Source organism: Bombus impatiens, unplaced genomic scaffold, assembly GCF_000188095.3.
Source record: "Bombus impatiens unplaced genomic scaffold, BIMP_2.2 scf_0263, whole genome shotgun sequence".
Taxonomy (NCBI): domain Eukaryota; kingdom Metazoa; phylum Arthropoda; class Insecta; order Hymenoptera; family Apidae; genus Bombus; species Bombus impatiens.
In genome coordinates, this window is record NT_176682.1 from 774206 (window position 1) to 789607 (window position 15402).

The following is a 15402-nucleotide window of genomic DNA, read 5'->3' on the forward strand; positions in this document are numbered from 1 at the left end:
TTATTTGACGAAAAATTATAAAAATGTAAGAAGAAACCTATAATCTACAACTTATAACTTCTCAATTTACTACTGCAATTAATTTTCGTTTATTACGAAAAAAAAGGAAATACTTAAAATTTTCTAGAAATGTATTTCCATCGATAACCGACCAAATAGAGTTCTAATTTATCGCCAGTAAGGTTACAGTAGTAAAACCAAGCAAAACACTGTTTGCATAAACAGTACCCTGGCAAGCAGATCCCATTGATAGCACGAGTAGCGTCGGCCCTGGCACGAGCATCGCGAACGTGGCGCGGCGAACGTCGCTATTGGTAGCCTGGGAATAGCTAGTGACGTCATACTTGTTCGTGGAGCCTCGGCGTGTAAAGAAAGAGCGTGTCCAGGCAGATCGTTGAGCTAAGGATTGAACGTGCGCGAAGCTCGAGGTATTCCCCCACGGTATGAGTCATCGCGCGCAGTTTCACACAGTTTCGGGCAAAGGAACCTGCGATCCGTGTGTGCTGCTTTCGAGTTCTCCGTAACGAGGATCTTGAGCATCCCTACAGACGATCAAGAGAATAGATCCTTTTATAATAGAGGTTATAAAACCGCCGCGAACCCAATCGTCGACTTTTCCTTTCGCACTAAGGAAATACGACCAGGTAAAACCCGTTGCGCATCGACGACGTAAATATGAAGCTCGACGTGTCGGACGTGCTTTACGACAGCTCGAGCGTGTCCAGCGACAGCGGGACGTCACAAAGCTCCCGCGTCAGCCATGATTTTCTCGCCAGCATCGCGAATTCGACCATACTACCTAGCAACGTAAGTACCGGTTAAATACTCTCCTTTCTACATAGCTAGAAAATGTTAAAAGAAGTAGATTTCTCCGCGTAAATATGGCAACTTATGCAATGCTTAAGGTGTACGCTTATGTGTACGCGCGCTCGTACTTACGTATGTCTGATAAACAGCGTTCACGTGATTGGTCGAACGACGAATTTCTTTGAAATAAGTTATATAGTTGAATAGTAACAACATAGCGAATAAAAGTGTAGCAAACACATTATGTAACATAGTGACTTCCTCGAATGATTAAGCATTATTCAAAATAATTTAGCTGATTGTTGGCGATAGACCCGTAACCTATGGAGGAAACGGCCTTGTTAACTTTTCTGAAAAACACGTTCGCGTGTCCTGTCGAAACCTGACGATCTCGGAAAAAAATTATCGCATGTAGGTATTTTGAGTATTGTAAACACGATGAATTCGCCGATTTCGCGGAAGCAATTGATTCGTTGGAAATCAAAGCATAAGCGGAATACTTCTGTATTATCTGTGTACCTCTTTCGATTTCCAAAGATTGATTGTTTCCTTGATAGATTCGATTGAAAATTAAAGATAAGAAAGCAAACTCATATGGTACCATCGGCTGATAAAAATTCTCGATTAATTAGGAACGTACTTTACAATCTCTGAACGGTGCTATAGCCGTCCCGTCACACGAAGATGGTACACTTGGTACACACACCGAGATCTAAATTTATAAATCGCGTGGCGTCATCGCTATATAAACTGTTCAACGTAAAAACATGATTTTCAATTTTCGTAATTTCCGTTCGCTAGTTTGCAATAGCGATAAGAATCGTCTCGTAAATAGAACACAAATGATATTCGTACACGACAATAATAGCAATTTTTATGTCCATTCAGCAAGATGTGCATATTCAGATAAACAGCTTTCGTTCTTCTCCCAGCTGGCTAGGTACCCATTTAAGGCACACGCTACGTGTGTAAGTATCGCCAATAAACTTCCGAGTTACTATAGAATTAGCCAATGAAATGTTGTCTTATATATTGTCGTCCATTCACTGATCTCTACAAATGAATGGCTGCTATTGCAATACGGGAGCGTAACTGAATTGTTTGTCTGAACAAAATCATAGTCTTTTTTCTTTTCTATTGATATGTAGTTATTTTAAAGAAGTCACAATTATAGAATAAAGTAATTTTCGCACTATTTCAGTCCAAAAATTACAAATATCATCATAATATTACATATCACCATAGCAAAGCAGTATTAATTCTTTTATAAAAAAAAAAATTGTGTTTTTAGTTAAACATAAAATTAACTAGATCGACTAATTCTTATTCTACGCCGAGTAAAACAGGTTCCAGCATGAAACAGTACGAATACATTGACGTAGAATACTTTTATAGGCACGAACGATTACGTTAATTTCCATTTTCTTTCCCTTGCGTCACTCTTGGCAATAGAGGCGCGTATAAAAATTACGCGCGTTTTCCATGTTACATAAAACATTCATGTAAACAAGAAAAGCAAGGTATAATGCGGAAAAATATATATATAATAAGGCAAGGTAGCGATACGATATAATCCTTAAATAAAAAGATCGTAATATATTTCATGTCCCTGACTTTCGTCGAGGGTTGGACGCGCGCCCTCGTCCAGTTCCCCGTTTCACCCTACGTATAAATTCTGTGGTAGACGATGGTATTGATCTAGCATTTCCACTGGCATGGCTTCTGTTGTCCCCAACAGCTGTTTTATAAAGAAACCCGTACACGCTCGGGTTGTGATAGCGCGCGGTCATTTAAAAACACGCGCTACTGCATCGACATGCACAAACACGTGAACGCCGATCCCAAACACATGTAAAAGAACAACTATAGATCGTAGTGTATATTGCGCAGCATTAATATTATGAACAGATAGCCGACCGAGCTGCCAGCTGTTGTCACCTAATTATCTCTGTCGCCATTAGCGATAGGGTTCAGACGGTGAAATCGACCGATAAAATGCAAATAGTCATTCCGGAGAGACATTTGCGAGCTCTACCAAGGAAACTTTGCGCTACAACGTATGAAATATAATTCCGTTTACTGAGTTCGGGGAAAAAGGCTTCCTGCGTTGTTCCGTAAAAGGTCGACATACATGGCGGCCATGTTGAAATATTAGGTAGGAGAAAAAAAATCTGTACAATTTATAGAGTATTGTGATTAAGACGAGAGAAACTCGTGTTTTAATCAGGGCTCGTAGGATTTATCTTTTATTCCTTGCTGTTACGTATTGTTCGAGATCAAAGAAGGTCAGATTTGTCAGGCTAGCCCATGGGCGGCGACCATTTTTCGGGCAGTAGTCTTAGGGAGAAAGTAAGTATGTACATATCTGTCAATGGCCTAGATAAGCTCAGCTAGTAGAACACTGTCACCGTATCACTATCCATATACGTAATCTTTTTCTACATATTAAATCCTTATTTTTAAATATTTACTTCATAATGGAAGATTTTTCAATTTTCTTTGAAGAGCTGTTTATCGACAAATCGTCGATTAAAATTTCCTTCAAAAGAAGCCATAAAACGGTGAAATATCCTCGTCCAAAGGATTATCTGCTACGAACGCATCCAAGTATTCTTAGAACTCAAAGCTTTCGATTAGTCGGTGGAACGTGATGCGCGGGAATCGGTAAGCATTTGATCGGCAGCAAAGTCACGGAGGCATAATCTTGTTTCCTGGTGTTTCCCCCGTCCATTGTATCTCCTTTTATTCCCGATAGAGAATGCTCGGCGTTCGTGTTTTATCCGTGGCTAGAGTAAAAGCATGCGGATCCTTTGACACGTATATAAGAAGAAGAAGAAGACGAAGAATCGACTGATTCATGGCGGTGTTTCTGATTGCCTATTCCTCTTTGTTCCCTTAAATATTCAAAATACCGTCGTTGTCTTGTGTTTTGAGCACAACGAGTTTTCCCCATACAAAGGCCGATCAAGGCTTCCGCCTTTCCCTCGTATGATTTTCGGTGACTATTGTTATGCCACGCGTGCAGCTTGCGCCGATCTTTAGGTTTACCCACAAACATTCGATTAACCCCGCTGCTTCGGCCGCGTGCTCATTAAAATGTCTCTTTGTTCGCCGGGAGAACAAAGCCGCGATCCATTCGCGACGTCGATCTTCGGTTTTCTACTCCTTTGTGTCGTCGATGGTAAACGTTGCCGTAAGCGAGGTCATCGATTCTTCTTACTACGTGATTGACACGATTCACCGAGAATTGTCTTTAATCTGTTAACCAGGTTGTGTACTAATCAGAAGCCTGTGTAATTAAAAAATTAAAAATTAATAAAAATATATAGATTCCACTTAGGTAGGTTTAATGTGATGTGAAGACCAGATAAAAAAATGATCTTAAATTCATTTTTATTTGATTTTCTGTTTACCTCGAACGCTTTTATCAGAGGTGGTCTACAAGGGACAATTCAACATCAAAGAATTTCCACCTGCGATAAATAAAGCTAATTCCATTAAAATGACATTCATCTAGAATTAGTTAGATTAGTCCTATTGTAGTAGGTGGTTTACGATGTCTTCATAAAAATTGTTTTTTTCGATGGAGTGAGGACCTGGAAACAATTAAAAGACTATTTTAACGTTCTTTATAAGCAACTCGTATGTCTATGAATCACACTTTGTTGACACACTGCGCCTTTTGCCTGGAAAACTTTTCACCACAGCAGTCATATATCTATTAGGATTTGTATATACCGACGATACGCCTTAAGGAATCGATAATGGTTTTACGTCCTCAGCTGGTCAAAGGGCTACTTTCGCCCTGTTAAACTGTCGCACGTGGGACTACTTCTTAAAGGCGCAATACATGATCATAAATCACAATGTCTGCTTCATGGAGCTTAGTTCGAGACATACCTATTCGAACGACAATACCAATAGCATTCTTATTTATACACGGAATTTGCAGAAAGGTTACGAAACGCGTGAAGATTGGTAACCATTTATTCTTATTTTAAAACTGAACGTTTTTTTATTTTTTGACATCTGTAATGGAGAATGTAACAGGTTTCGAAAAGATAAAACTAGACCTGTAGCTACGTTCTAGAAGAAGATTTTCATTTTTTCTTTTTTATTAAATAAGTATTTTAGAAATAACATTTCTCAAGTTATGATTCGTATAAGATAACATAAAAGAAAAGAGTCTAAGTTTACCAGATAAATTTCCAAAAAGAAGAAAAATACAGTAATAAACAAATTTTATGAGCGTCTAACTCGAACGCGGCATGTTTTTGCGATAATATTTATAGCCTTTTTCCCATGCATCTTGCACACGGTAGCTCTGGCCACGTGTACTACTGTTTTCTCTTTTTAATTCGTGTACAAAGTGCGTTCACACGTACGTTGAACGTTGCTCCGAACCGACGCAGTTTGAGCCGAGTTCGTTGTACGTGTGTTTGTAACGAATATACGTATATCGAAATAAGAACAAAGAACCGTGCATGCACGAGGGAATTCCCGGTACCGAAATAGTAAGAAACGAAGTAGCGCGTGTGACAAACGATCTCGCATAAGTGACGACCACTCAACGTCGCGATAAGTTTACCAATTTTTGTTATTCTGCGATTCTCGAATCTGGAACTATAATAAAACCATGTATTTGGGATAAGAAATTGATGTATTACGTCGTAATATGTTAAACGTGTAAAAACAAGGAGAAATAGCAACTGCGAAAAGTCGAGCCTTGAGCTTGTTGTACTTACAATATAGTTACGGAGCAAATCCCCCCTGAGTAATTCCTTGACATATTTCCGCCGCTGTCATACATTGTGTCGAGCTGTTACACTTCGCATATTCTTCGCAATGTCGTTTCTGAAAGTGAGAAAACTGCGGTAATTATCGTTTTTAACTATTTATGCGCGTATCTTATTTACTAATGTATCAACTCGTTACCTTGTTATGTCTGATTCGTAGTGCAGATTACGGTTCATCTTTGTAATGGTAATATATACATGTTACTTAGGTATTTCTATAAAAAGCATGTTATATAGGGAAACAGATGCACGCATACGATACATTTATACGTATTTCTGACATATAATTAAGGATCAAAAGATAAATATATTACATTAGAATATCACTACTTTCAAACATTTCAATATTTTAAATCCATCATACAATTAAATGTAGTTCAAAGCGCATGCACGGGCCGCTCGAAATATCGTAACGCAGCAACTTGTTAAGACATTTTGAAATACTACTTTAAGCTGTCTTAATACATACGATAAACATAAAGCAGGGTATGTAATGTAAGGATGTAAGCCATTAAGTAAGACGAAAATCTTTCTGTTCGACTATTCGTTTCTCGAAATTATGCAAGTTAACGAGCTCACGTAATTACCTGGAAAAGGGGTTCTAGTTCTCAGTGGTGCGTTCCCTGATTCCGTGGAAATCGTCGCGATAGGAAGCCTCGGTGTAGACGAACACGTTGATTGGTCGCGCGCTATCGCACGAATCAGCAATCAAGATGGCGATGACGTCACGCGGTGGTTGCTCGACGCTGATTGGTGGGGGATCGAGCGGCTCTCTTTCTATATAGTTTCCAAGTTACACTGGCGGGCTCAGTTGAGATACGTAAGCAACACGCGCTAGTAGGTTTCAATACATAGCAAATCCGGTATTGCGTGATTGAACTTGTACGTGACAGTGACGAAAAGACAACCGGCGAGCATTCGTACGTGTCATTCTTCAACAAACGTTTAGTGGTACTTTGAACAGAACGTGATATCGGTGAACAGAAAGAAGGTGACCATTAGTTAGTGTTCTTGCCTCACGTTGAACGCGTACTTCTTGTAGAGGTGTAATTTTTTTAGAGTCGGAACCGGCGACTCTTCCTTTTTTTCCCGTAGTGAAGTTTTGAAAGCGAAACGCGCTCACAGATGACGCAACGTGTACCGAGCGCAGGCTTTGACGACACCATTATCGAAGATCACAATTACACCATGTTTTCCATGTATCCGCCGAATTCTAATCTATGTGACCCGTGGCAATCTAACAAATTGGATGCATTTACAGTAAGAGAAATTATTTTATATTAATCATTTATTTTTTTTTATAAATGTTTTGTTATACGTATAAAAGATTGAATCGTTGGTTTGGTAGAAGAGTGATACATTTCAAAGGTCGCTATCTACGTACCAGGATGGAAGTGTCACAATTGCTAACAATAAGAATAATATCATGATTCGAAATTCCGTCTTAATCTCTTTTTTGCAGTATTTGATATATATACAGTGACTGCAAAAAGTATTTACTATAGCATTTGTATTATATTTAGCCTGATAGTCTCGAAATTGGATTAGTTTTACGTTATTACAACATTTACTTGCTAATATCATGTTCTATTTCAACCTTGTTAATTTAAACCAATTCCCAAAAAAATTGCTTTTTTCGTTTGTTTTAAATCTCTAGTAAAGTTCTAGTAAATACTATTGTTATAATCAGAAACGTTTCACATAAATAAAACGTGGGAAACACTCGAATATGTTTTATGGTAGTACGAGCATCGATTGTGTGTACGTTTGGTCAAATGTCACGGTCAAAGGTCAATCGATTTTGTCGAACTAGAGTTATCCCTGAACTTAGTTGCCATTCACAGTAGTAATTTTACCTTCGTTATTATCGGAAGAAATTTATTGTCATTATTTGTTTAACACATTGAGTGTTATATTGTGAATTATCTTTTTCGAACAAAAAACGGCAAAGTTAGGAAGCAAAATTTAAACGTTGAAGGTAGGAACGAAATGGTAATTAAAAATTAAGTACAGAAGTGGACAGCGTTGTACGATGTTAGTGCAAAATTAATCCGATAAGTGTGGGCGTGCTGATAATGACATTTTGCTCAAAATTTCTAAGAAGTGTCGTTATCCCCTGAAACCCTTGATCGTCTCACCTGTCGAATTTTTAGGTTACTAAGAAACTTTCGCTTCTCAGAATACACGTACCTACAATTTTTGTTTTTCAAAACAAATTATTTATCGGTTACTCGAAAATATTTCTCTTTTATTCTCAAAATATATGTATAATATTTGTTTTATTTTTGCCTAAATTTTATATTTTATTTTTCAAAGTAATAAAGTAAAACATTAATTATTCAACTACATATTTAGCAATGAGAATATTTTTTCTTTCGCAACTTAGTCAATAATCTTTAGATTTTGAGGGATTTTGATTTCTAATGAACTATTGTTAATATGTATCGTTTATTAAAAAGACAGTATTTACGGAAAATTTGATTTAAGTCTAATAATTATTGGTAAAATTAGGAAAAATAAATTCCAAACTTTGGTATAGGTCGTGTGTTTACCGTAATGAGATTCTCATTTAGATAATAGACGAAGGCCATAGAAGCGTTTATTACGAGCAATTATTTGAAGTGTATTTGAGGTACTTTTGAGTCATGAGTAACTATATGTTGTCGCTAGAATCCTTTATCTGTTCCTAGGAATCGTGCCTAAACTATTAGCCAAAAATATCTTTAAGGAAACATTCGGCACACCTTTACTTATACCACAATAAGCTTAGTTTCGAAAAAACAGATTGTGAGGTTATTTTATTAATTGTGAAGCAATATTTCGAACGATCTTCGTTAGACAACACATTATTCTTATCGCATGAAATAAATTATCAAGGAAACACCCATTAGAATAATTATCTTATTCATTCAAATACCTACGCAATAATTTAGAAATTCGCACAGAATGCTATTGTATCGCGTATACAATTCTGACTCTTTCTCTCAAACCTGTTACATCTATTCGATTGTGTCATTGAACCTAAGTGGATTGTCTTGGAAGAAAAGCCTCATCCCCACCGATAAAATTTTAGCATTCTTTGTGCACATGATACCGAAGGAAAACAGTTAAATCTGACAGGAAGCCCGGAGTTAACGCTCGTTAACCCACCAATTAGAGGGTTTAGTTAAACGAAGGCAGGGTTAAGTTTAGCGAGAGCAATATAAACGGGTCATAAGGCAAGAGGTGTCATCCTGTCTCTTAGCCTCGCAACTAAGACGTTTGTTCTCAGCGTTGTAGTTCTTCGTCAGATACACACGATACGTTATCTAAGCATTATCACAGAGAAAGCTATCGAGTACTATGAAAAGATAGCTCTTATCTCTTCACGACTATTATTTCTTTTTTTGTAATTTTTTATTAGATAAAATTTGGATTTCCTTATCGATAAGAAAATGGTTGAATGTGCTTTGTAGAAGTCGTTTGGTTTAAATAAATTTTAATTCGTTGTACAGTAGCTTCAATCTAAAAATTCTTTAACACATTTTTAACAAATAGTCTCCAATACTAGTGGGAATATTGGCAAACGGCAGATGATGGTTATTCGTAATCAAAATCATTCAAGGGTCTGGAACATCGTGTGCTCTGTATTTCAGCGGCAAAGGTAGATTTTCTGTTTCGCACAACCTATAATGTATCTGATTGGTAATTAAACGAAGTTTTAACTTTAGGAATTGAAACTCGGTTAATGTAAAATGAGAGCTACTTAATGTAACATGAAACAGGATAAGGGAAAAGGAAAAGTGGCTTAAACGACTATATCCTTACAGCGTTCTTCATTCTTTCCTCGTTCATCGGCTGTTACGGAGAAGGAGAAAAAGGACGTCTGATGATCGTCGAGGCGTTCATTAAGAGACGAAGCAACGCCCATACAGGAATTTGCATGAAAATGCGCAAAAAGCGGAAGTTGTCGGTTTTTATTTTCGGACGGCTTACCTCAGTTCCGCGACGCGTATACGCGGAGATGAGTCATCGGGGTCTCGTGTAGTTTAACCAGCGATTTATGAATGAAAATCCGCGCACGTGTCGCGTGCCTGGCTCCCAGTGCCGCGACACGCGAGATCGCCCTCCATTATTATTCGCGACGCCTCGTAAACATGTCGATTATGCTGCATCGCTCCCGCAAGACATCATCCGGTACCAGGAAAAACGTTTAGAGACGCGATTTCTCGTAAATACGTGATACGGCTACGTTTCTGTCGCGGCGATTCTAACCATATTCTTCGTTTCTTTCCTTCATCTTTTTCTGTTTCGTTGTTCAACCTCTTGGCGCTACCGAGAATTATTATCCAACTGCGCTCTACAATAATACCAGGCAGATCAAATCCGGTATCGTTTGGTTTTAACATCAATGCAGTTAAGAGGTGTAATCTAGTTGAAATCGAGTTCGCTCAAAATAACTTGTACGGGTGATTTAGTACGAACAAGTGGTTAATAGTTGTTTAAGCATTCGAGTCATTTATTTAGAATTTCTTTATTTGGATTTCGATTTTTATTCCTACAATATGCTATAGTCGAATAGTCTCCTTGATACGAATCTGATCAGTAAGTGCGGATGTTTCTAGATTTATAGAAAATTTAAAGGTGTAAAAATTTGTAGAACGTGCATGTCGTAAAACAAATATGTAAAATATCCGAGGTGAAGCGGTTAGTGAGTAACATGAAACTCCACTTAGACTGCATTGCTCTAAATATATTTGCAATCATTATGTTACGAACGTACGTAAACATACGCGGTCTATTGAGTCGGAAAAGAAGAGAGATTCGTAACAAATCAACTGTATTATTACAAAACCATCGACAGATTCTTTTCCTCGCTCAAATTAACAGATAAAAGAAATCGCGTGGAAGAAATGTCTGCATTGCGAAACCGCGTTTAATGCGCCAAGCAAAAACGTGGTTTCGCAACACAGATCCAGCGTATTGTAGAAGCAAATTGCTCGAACCTGCCTTAGAAACTCGAACTTCGTAGGTTTCGTATGATTTTCACGATACTATGATCGTGGATTTTTATTATCTTTTTTTTCCTCCTTTTTCTTTTCTTTTTTTTTTTTTTATTACTTTTTTGTTCACGTGGATAGCGAGACGGTAATCCGGTGTAGTCGACCTCGAAAGGAGGTCGATTCCACGGAAAGATATCTTGCGTATGAGTGACGTCAATACGTTAACACTTTCCCCTTGAGAATGCCTCGAATGGATGGGGGATCTCTTCGATTTCAACGTCTCCACCTTCGACGTCCATCTACCTGTCCCGGGTTTTTCCCCTCGATTGCGAAATCTTCGATAGATTAGAGGCGATTTCGATGTTTCTTACGTTGTATCTGTTTTCTTTTTTACATCGCACGCCAACGGTTTTCTTTTTCCTCTGACGCAGGATGATTAATGAGTGGGAGCATTAGCTGACTAAAGTGCAGATGTTTTGAGTGATCAACGTCGATTTTTAGAATCTCATAATTGCGATGGAATTTTAGTTTGAATGTTCTATTTTGAAGAAATCTTTCTGCAAAGAATTTTTGTGGTAATTTTTTTGGTAATTAGGAGAAGTTTTGTTTTGTTTGGAATTTTTATTGGCAATTGTTTATCAAAGATATGGCGTGGTAATAGAAATAGGATCATACACGATTTTCAAAAATTTACTTCGCTGTATTTTAATTTACTTTGATGTCGTTTCTCTGTATTTTAATATACGGAGCGCATCGGTGCAACTTCTGGGCGATTCGTATCTCATTCGTGGACGTGTATGAAGGAAGAAGCTTCACGTTTAATAATACCGTTACATTATCTTATTTTCCATTCCAAACATCGTGACAAACTCCACCTTAGTCACTCTGATTTAATATTCCCCGAGTTTCAAACCCTATTCAGTTTGTCCTTCGAGGAACTGGCACCGTATCGTCCTATCGTCCGAAAAGATTCAAAGATTTACGTTCATAGTCCATTGTTTCCACATCAAGATCCGTCTGTTCCGTAAAATATTTAACATACGCATCGGAGTCGTTTTTGTCGCGCGAGGAACGTATAGGCTCACAAAAGATATTATAATGGAACTCTTCTAGAAATCTTTTATGAACGTATATATCATGTGTGTTATACGAAACATTTTGAAATTTCATTGCTGCTATTACTATCGTGTTTACATTGATAAAGTTTGTAACCAATGCAAGATGTTTATCGAAGGTATTTAAACAGCCAATTATCCGTTATGTTAATAAGCCTCGACATTCAATTTGATCAAAGAATGCTATTCATACTTTAGATTAATTTTTTACTAAATACGTATATACAAGTTTACAATAAATACATATTTGTAATTTCTACATACAGTTTCGGATTGGTTGCAAATTTAAAATTTGAAAGTGTGGAAGTAGGAAGAATGCTCATAATGTGAAATAATACATAAAATATCCAAAGTATGGTGCTTTTTATAATAGTATAGTAATATATAATTTAGTTATAAAATATAACTATAAATAATAATTGAATATAATTTATATATAATTCAGTAGATTTACCAATTTTCTACCAAACTTCTATTTCTATAAATACATTCTGGAGAATATGAATTTGTAGAAATCTTCCCAGTTTAATGACAGTCGTGTCTCTTTGCAGTGGTAATGAAATTTCATAATGTTTCGTATATCACATACAATATGGTCACAAAAGTTCAAATACTTTCGTGAGCCAGTGTAGATACGTATTACGTGAAAAAGAACATGCGTAGATACATATCACGTGCACCCATCTGTCGTGTGACCCTTCTTGAAATTGATTTGCTGGCATAAAAGAAGAAACGAAGTCTTCTTATTCACAGCTGCATTCTTCGTGATGCTCGGGTAAACGAAGGAATCAGGGCGGCCTCTAAGCTTCGTACGCTGGTTATAATTCAAAAAGACTTCGTCTTCTTTCCATCTGATGGTATGATAAAGTGGTCTACCTATTCACAGGGTGATGCTCGCCCCTATAAAAGGCGCTGTCTCGTTTAAAAGGTCATGGAACCCAGCGAGCCCTTTTGGGTCTCTGCTGATACGTGGGACGAGAGTGTATCCAATTTCGTGAAACTATTATGACCGTGACGGTCCGAAGTCTTGCTGGACGTCGACAAAAAGGACGTGGGTGCTTTAAATGCGGTACTATACCGAGTAGTTCATTATGGGCTAATGTGTTTTGGAGTTAAACATTGCTATCTGAATGGGTAGAACTTGGATGTTTGGGTGAATGCTTGTTTTGTTAGATAAAACGGAAGTTTAATTTTTCACTGTTAGTTAATTGTTTATATAAGAAGGTTTTTTTCAATGGGTCGCCGTTTATTTAATTACAGAGCGAAGTGGAACTTTCCTATTAAATGAAATGTTCGAACAATTTATAAATTGTACGAATTCCGATCAACCACACGAAACTTGGATTTTAAATTATAAATTCATACATATTTGCGAATTATTAAAACCCATCACAGAACTCACCGTACAAAATTGTTAATTCAAAATTCAAATAAAATTCCCGTAGTCAGCATGACTCAGCGAAATTACGAAATGAAAAGAGCTACATTTCTATATCGAAGAATCTGCCAAACGGACCAAACCGCAACGGAACCCATTAAAACTAATTAGCTCGTTCTTTGTTCGCGTGGAAAAACGCGGTGTCGCGTGAGAAGGTCGTTGAAATAGTATGAACCGAGGAAAGTGGAACGGTTTAAAAGGATGAAAGATATGGATGGGAAAAGATGTGCGTGTGGAGGTCCACACGTAGCCCGGCATTATGCGCGCGATTATGTAGGTATTCTCATCGGAGAACGCCGAAGTGCAACCAGTCGGAAATGCCTGAACGATTGCGTCACTGGTCAGGAATTCACGGACCGTTCTGCCCTCGGAGCGTTTTCTTTTACGCCCGTGTTCCTTTTTTCCCCCCTTACGATCGCGTTGCCGACCTCCTCGTACTCTCCGTCCTTCGTCCTTAACGTCCTCACGACGTGCGCGTGCGTAACATTATCCCGCTGACCGTTCTTTGGCTTTGTGTACATGTAAGCGGCAGGCGAATTAGCGCAGTAAAAGGGTAGCCATTTTGTGTAAGTAGTTGAGGAAGATGGCGAAGATGGAGTACAGATGAAGTTGCTTAATCTTCTTCTTTTTTTCCTTTCTTTTATCTCTAGGGAGAGTAAAATTGCAACTCCCGAGGGATGATGATAGGTATAATAGGTATAGTTTTTATCTTTAATTAGATCTTTTACTTTGACTTTCTGCGATTTTAGTGTAATTGTAAAAGTTGCTTATTTCGTCTTAATCGAAGCATCAATTCAGAAAGTATCTACGTTGGATACTTTTCTTGTTTTCTTAATTTACGTATACCTTCGAATATTGAATCATTTTTTTATTTATTTAATTTGAGCATAATTTCAGAAAAATATATATATGTCTGAGTAAGGTTGGAATCTCCGACATATATATCTCTAATTTTTTTAATTCGAGTACGGTTCGAAAGGATAGATTGAACTTTATCGAGCAAATTAAAGTTTTCATCTAATAATGCTGTTCTTACTATTTGAACATTGAATTAATAAAGGCTCGAGTGCGGTGCATTACAGGCGAGCAACCTTGCAATTATCGAACTACTCCTCGCGTGATCACGAGCCACTTTTCTGCTAAATCATTCAAAATGTTGTACTTGGATTTAACAACTATACCAGCCATTGTAATAAGAACGTTGAAGAGCCTTGTCTCGTTGCTGAATCAGCGATTCTTGAGAAATTTGAACCTAGATGATAAACATTAGGAAATTCCGCAAAAGTCAAGCAGAAATGTGAGCGAATTTGATATTTCGCTAAAATTTTTAATGTAATTGCAAGTTTTGCCTAGAAAGTAGCAATTATGTACCGATGAATATAAGTTAATGAATCATTCTTGGCGAAAAGTAGGCGATTAAGCATCTTTGAGGATGAATCGTCAGTTTCGCAAGAATCGTTATTCTGCGTCACGAGAGATCGATTACATGATTGCCGGATAAAGACGATATTAACACTTACAAATTGAGAATGGGGCTTAATCCTTTGGGTGCATTTATCTCGTGACAAATCGTTCCATATCGTACTGTTATTAATATTACGTACTGTTAAAGATTTAGAAAAAAGAATTAATATTTAATTGAAGAAATTTATAAAAGTTCAACAATAAATAATTTTGTATGACAACGATAAAATGGTACGACAATAATAGATCTGTTTCTTCTGAAGAAGAACTTTAACTTCTCGAGTACTGCCTTTGGTAATATTATTCATCCATATTTGTTAAATGATAATATACAAGTTTCACTTGTACAGTGTTACATAGCTTTTTAAAATGTTGTATATGTAATGTAAGTACGAGTTAGAATTTTGAGCTTATCTTCCATAATATGCATATCTTTTGAACAGACACGGCCCACTTCCGGAGGTACAATTTTGGTAATCGTGAAGAGATAAAAGTTTTTTTGTCCAGAAATTACGTTTCGATATAGCTTGACAAATTAATTTTACAAAATAATACGCAGTATGGCTTAAAAAAAATTGAATATCTATATACAAGTGTTCCGTGTCAGCGCGTTTTTCTATAATTTAACGAACTCTCTTAAAAGGTTAAAGATCTATCGTTTTAGTTTTTTCACAATGTAACCCTTCTTATCATCCAGTTTCATAATTGAAATACAGAAAGACGAAACACACCAAAAGAACGTTCTATAGCAACTTTATTAACGATCAACGATAGAACTGACCTATATGAAGCACATCCGT

At 37.2% G+C, this 15402-nt stretch overlaps 1 protein-coding gene and 2 long non-coding RNA genes across 5 annotated transcripts in view; 2 read left to right on the top strand and 1 right to left on the bottom strand.

Annotated features, from left to right (window-relative positions):
* The first annotated feature begins 357 nt into the window (after nucleotides 1-357).
* The window catches only part of LOC105680626 (transcription factor kayak), a 35275-nt gene continuing 20230 nt past the window's right edge, over nucleotides 358-15402 (top strand). Inside the window, exon 1 of one of the 2 annotated variants that reach the window (XM_033320234.1) lies at nucleotides 358-807. In XM_033320234.1, coding sequence (XP_033176125.1) covers nucleotides 676-807 — 132 coding nt within the window. In that variant the 5' untranslated portion in view covers nucleotides 358-675. Of the gene's footprint in view, nucleotides 808-6412; nucleotides 6864-15402 lie in introns of those variants that run through there. The other variant, XM_033320235.1, reaches the window with a different exon arrangement.
* On the top strand, nucleotides 3074-4973 carry LOC117151539. Its single transcript, XR_004461548.1, has 3 exons — nucleotides 3074-3160; nucleotides 3313-3471; nucleotides 3563-4973. It is a non-coding gene; the product is annotated as an uncharacterized LOC117151539 (long non-coding RNA).
* On the bottom strand, nucleotides 5158-6316 carry LOC105680627. Of its 2 annotated transcripts, XR_001102210.3 has the most exons (4): nucleotides 6191-6314; nucleotides 5743-5818; nucleotides 5553-5661; nucleotides 5158-5430 (listed from the first exon to the last, which is right to left on the bottom strand). It is a non-coding gene; the product is annotated as an uncharacterized LOC105680627 (long non-coding RNA). The 2 variants fall into 2 exon arrangements; XR_001102209.3 differs by having other exon boundaries at nucleotides 5158-5661; nucleotides 6191-6316.